We start from the raw sequence: 2,720 nt of genomic DNA, 5'->3' as shown, positions 1-2,720 counted from the left end.
CCATCCAGCTGAAAAATCTGCCCCAGCAAACATGTCACAGCAGTAAAAAGTCAAAGCGGAAATGTGACTTTTGAATTTCTGCCTTCTTAAATTATGAATTCAGTTATTAATATATAAGCCCAAAATTGAGAATGACATAAAATGTATTAATTTCTACAACCTGAATTTGGCACATTATGCTGCTACATGGAGATTAAAGAGAGGAAGGGGCAGGTACGGCAGCCCGATGCACTAAGCTCCCGCTATTCGGAGAAGGGCCGGACCACAGGGATTTATTGTATACAGTTTTACCCTACATTTCTGTAAAAGGCTGTGCACTAAACTCCCGCTATGCGCGGGATCCAGGGAAAGTCCGGACCACAAGGGTCTATTGTACGCAATCTTACCTTATATTTCTGCAAGAGGCTGTTTCCACGGCTCGAACCCCTGACCTTCTGGTCACATGGCAGCAACTTTACCAGTTACGCTATGGCTCAGGAGGAAGGGACAGGAAGATGAGGGGAAAAAAGAGGTTAAGTTTATATGAAGTTCTGGTCTTGGAAATGAATTTACAGAATCTTGAATTAATTTACTGGATAAAAGGGACACAGTAAATTGAAAGAAAAAAAAAAACATGAACAAGGAGGAAATATAGAAGAATTAAGTGGATAAACTTACAGATGGAAATTAAGTTAATTTGAGCTGGAATACTCAGACAAGAGTTCATCCAATAAATCAGTTCCCAAATCTTCAAATATGAATACAATATTATCTTCCTTATTTACATGTTTATTTTTCCCTTTCTTGATTGAAACAGTACTACTTCTCTTTTTGTGTTTCTCCTTTAAGGCTGCTGCTGGTGACAATCCATTTCTCAAGAAATTACATTCTGTTTCTTGTAGCATTTTACTAACTCTTTCAACAGGGAAATTTAGACAAGTTGATGGACCTCTCATTGACAAAGCAACTTGGTCATAAGCCATTGCTGCTTCTTCTGCACTACTGAATGTTCCAAGCCAAACCCTAATTCCATTTCTTGTTGAATCCCTAATTTCGGCTGCATATTTTCCCCATGGCCTTGTTCTAACACCTATATAGCGTTTCTCGGTTTTCTGGGGCCGTTTTGAACTGAAGTCATTTTCCTTTTCCTTTGAGGAAGTTTCACTCGAAGAAGTATCTTCGAGTGATGTTGATTTAATTTCAACTTTCTCAGCGACGAAAATATTTGAAGCTTGTTTTTCGTCTTGAATCTTCAAATCCATTTTTTTAAAGGAGCTTTATGATATTCTTTGATCTCTTTGTTGTTGATATTTACAAGTATCAAAGAATATGAGTGGAGATACTATATATATATATGTGTCCTTCCATGATTAATTACCAACCTAAAAGGGAAGTGTACCTCTGCAAACTTAATTAAAAGAATTGTTATAATGGGAGAGGCAATTATTGGATTAAACAAGAGAGCAAGTTGGGGGGAAATTATTTGACAAGTTGGGATGATGCGATGGCAAAAGTACAATTAGATTGAGGAGCTTTTGGGGGTATGTTGTCCACAAGCAAGATCATGAAAAAGATTTGTAATTGGTCCATTTTATTAATTGAGAAAAACTTATCGCACTCGATGCATGCACCTCTTCTTCTACAGTTCAACAGTTTAACCTCACAAAAAAAATAAAATTAGAGATAATATAATATATCTAGTTTGTCAAGTGATATTGACTTTTATAGTGGTAGTTTATATGATCGATAATTACACATGAAAGTCAAAATAGTATTAAAATCTTCTTGAAAACTAAAATCATTCTTTATCTAAATGTCACTTCATAAACACCGGAGGTAGGCATAAAATTTAATATATTATGCTAAAAGTTGGTATTTTAGGTAGAAACGAAACAAGAAAAAGAGTTTTCAGCAAACTTTAGCAAAATAATAGCATTATATATTACATGCTCGTACTCTTTAATTAAAACATAATTAACAATACACACACACACACCCCTTGCCATTACATGAAGTGACTCTTCGTGTCCCCAATTTTCATTTCCCCCCCCCCCCCCCCCTAATTATATTTATATTATTTAATAAGAAATGTAAACAGTTAAATGTTCTGCTTAAGCTCCAAACACTGACACTATAGGTCACTGGAAGATTCAATGCTGAAAACAAATATATATGTGTTGAAATTCATTAAAATTGCAACAAATAGTTAATATGATCGTTTTGATTAAAAAATATAATAAATTTTCTGCTAAGTACTTTAAAAACTGAACTATAAAACTTAAATCTTGAATTTACCTATGTATATCACCAATTAATTTTGTCACTATCGAAACAAGAATATTTTGTATTACAGTTGAAACAGTTTATTGTTGTTAAGTGCATGAACCAGATATTCTGTAGTTGTTTTGTGTTCTGTAATATACTCCAATTAAGAAATCTGGGTAAATTAAACATTAAATCAAGTGTGCATATCTTTCTATTTCCGTTATGAGTTTTGACATCTTAATTATTAGTTTGTCCTTTCATTCTCGATCAAAAGTAAGCAAACAATTTAATAATATTATTACAAGGAAACATCTGGGGGACCTCACATCTGGGTTTTGTCTTTTTCCGTCGGCTGGAAACCCCACTTAGATTAAAGTACTAAACATCATTAAAATGGATAAGCTACAATTAGCTTCTGATTTTCTTTTCTTTTTTTCTCGTTGCTATTTTTTATAATGTACTTTTTATATTGAGCA

General features: G+C 33.8%; 1 protein-coding gene across 1 annotated transcript; it reads right to left on the bottom strand.

The window, feature by feature from the left end:
* Positions 1-495: 495 nt before the first annotated feature.
* Positions 496-1,392, bottom strand: LOC109221130 (ethylene-responsive transcription factor 1B-like). The gene has a single exon (XM_019385597.1). It carries the CDS (start codon positions 1,239-1,241, stop codon positions 672-674), a length of 570 nt encoding a protein of 189 aa, XP_019241142.1. The 5' UTR covers positions 1,242-1,392; the 3' UTR covers positions 496-671.
* Between the last annotated feature and the right edge of the window lie 1,328 nt (positions 1,393-2,720).

The sequence above is a fragment of the Nicotiana attenuata genome, unplaced genomic scaffold, assembly GCF_001879085.1.
Source record: "Nicotiana attenuata strain UT unplaced genomic scaffold, NIATTr2, whole genome shotgun sequence".
Lineage (NCBI taxonomy): Eukaryota > Viridiplantae > Streptophyta > Magnoliopsida > Solanales > Solanaceae > Nicotiana > Nicotiana attenuata.
The sequence above is the reverse complement of the archived record's forward strand: the minus strand, read 5'-3'. Positions and strand labels throughout refer to the sequence as shown.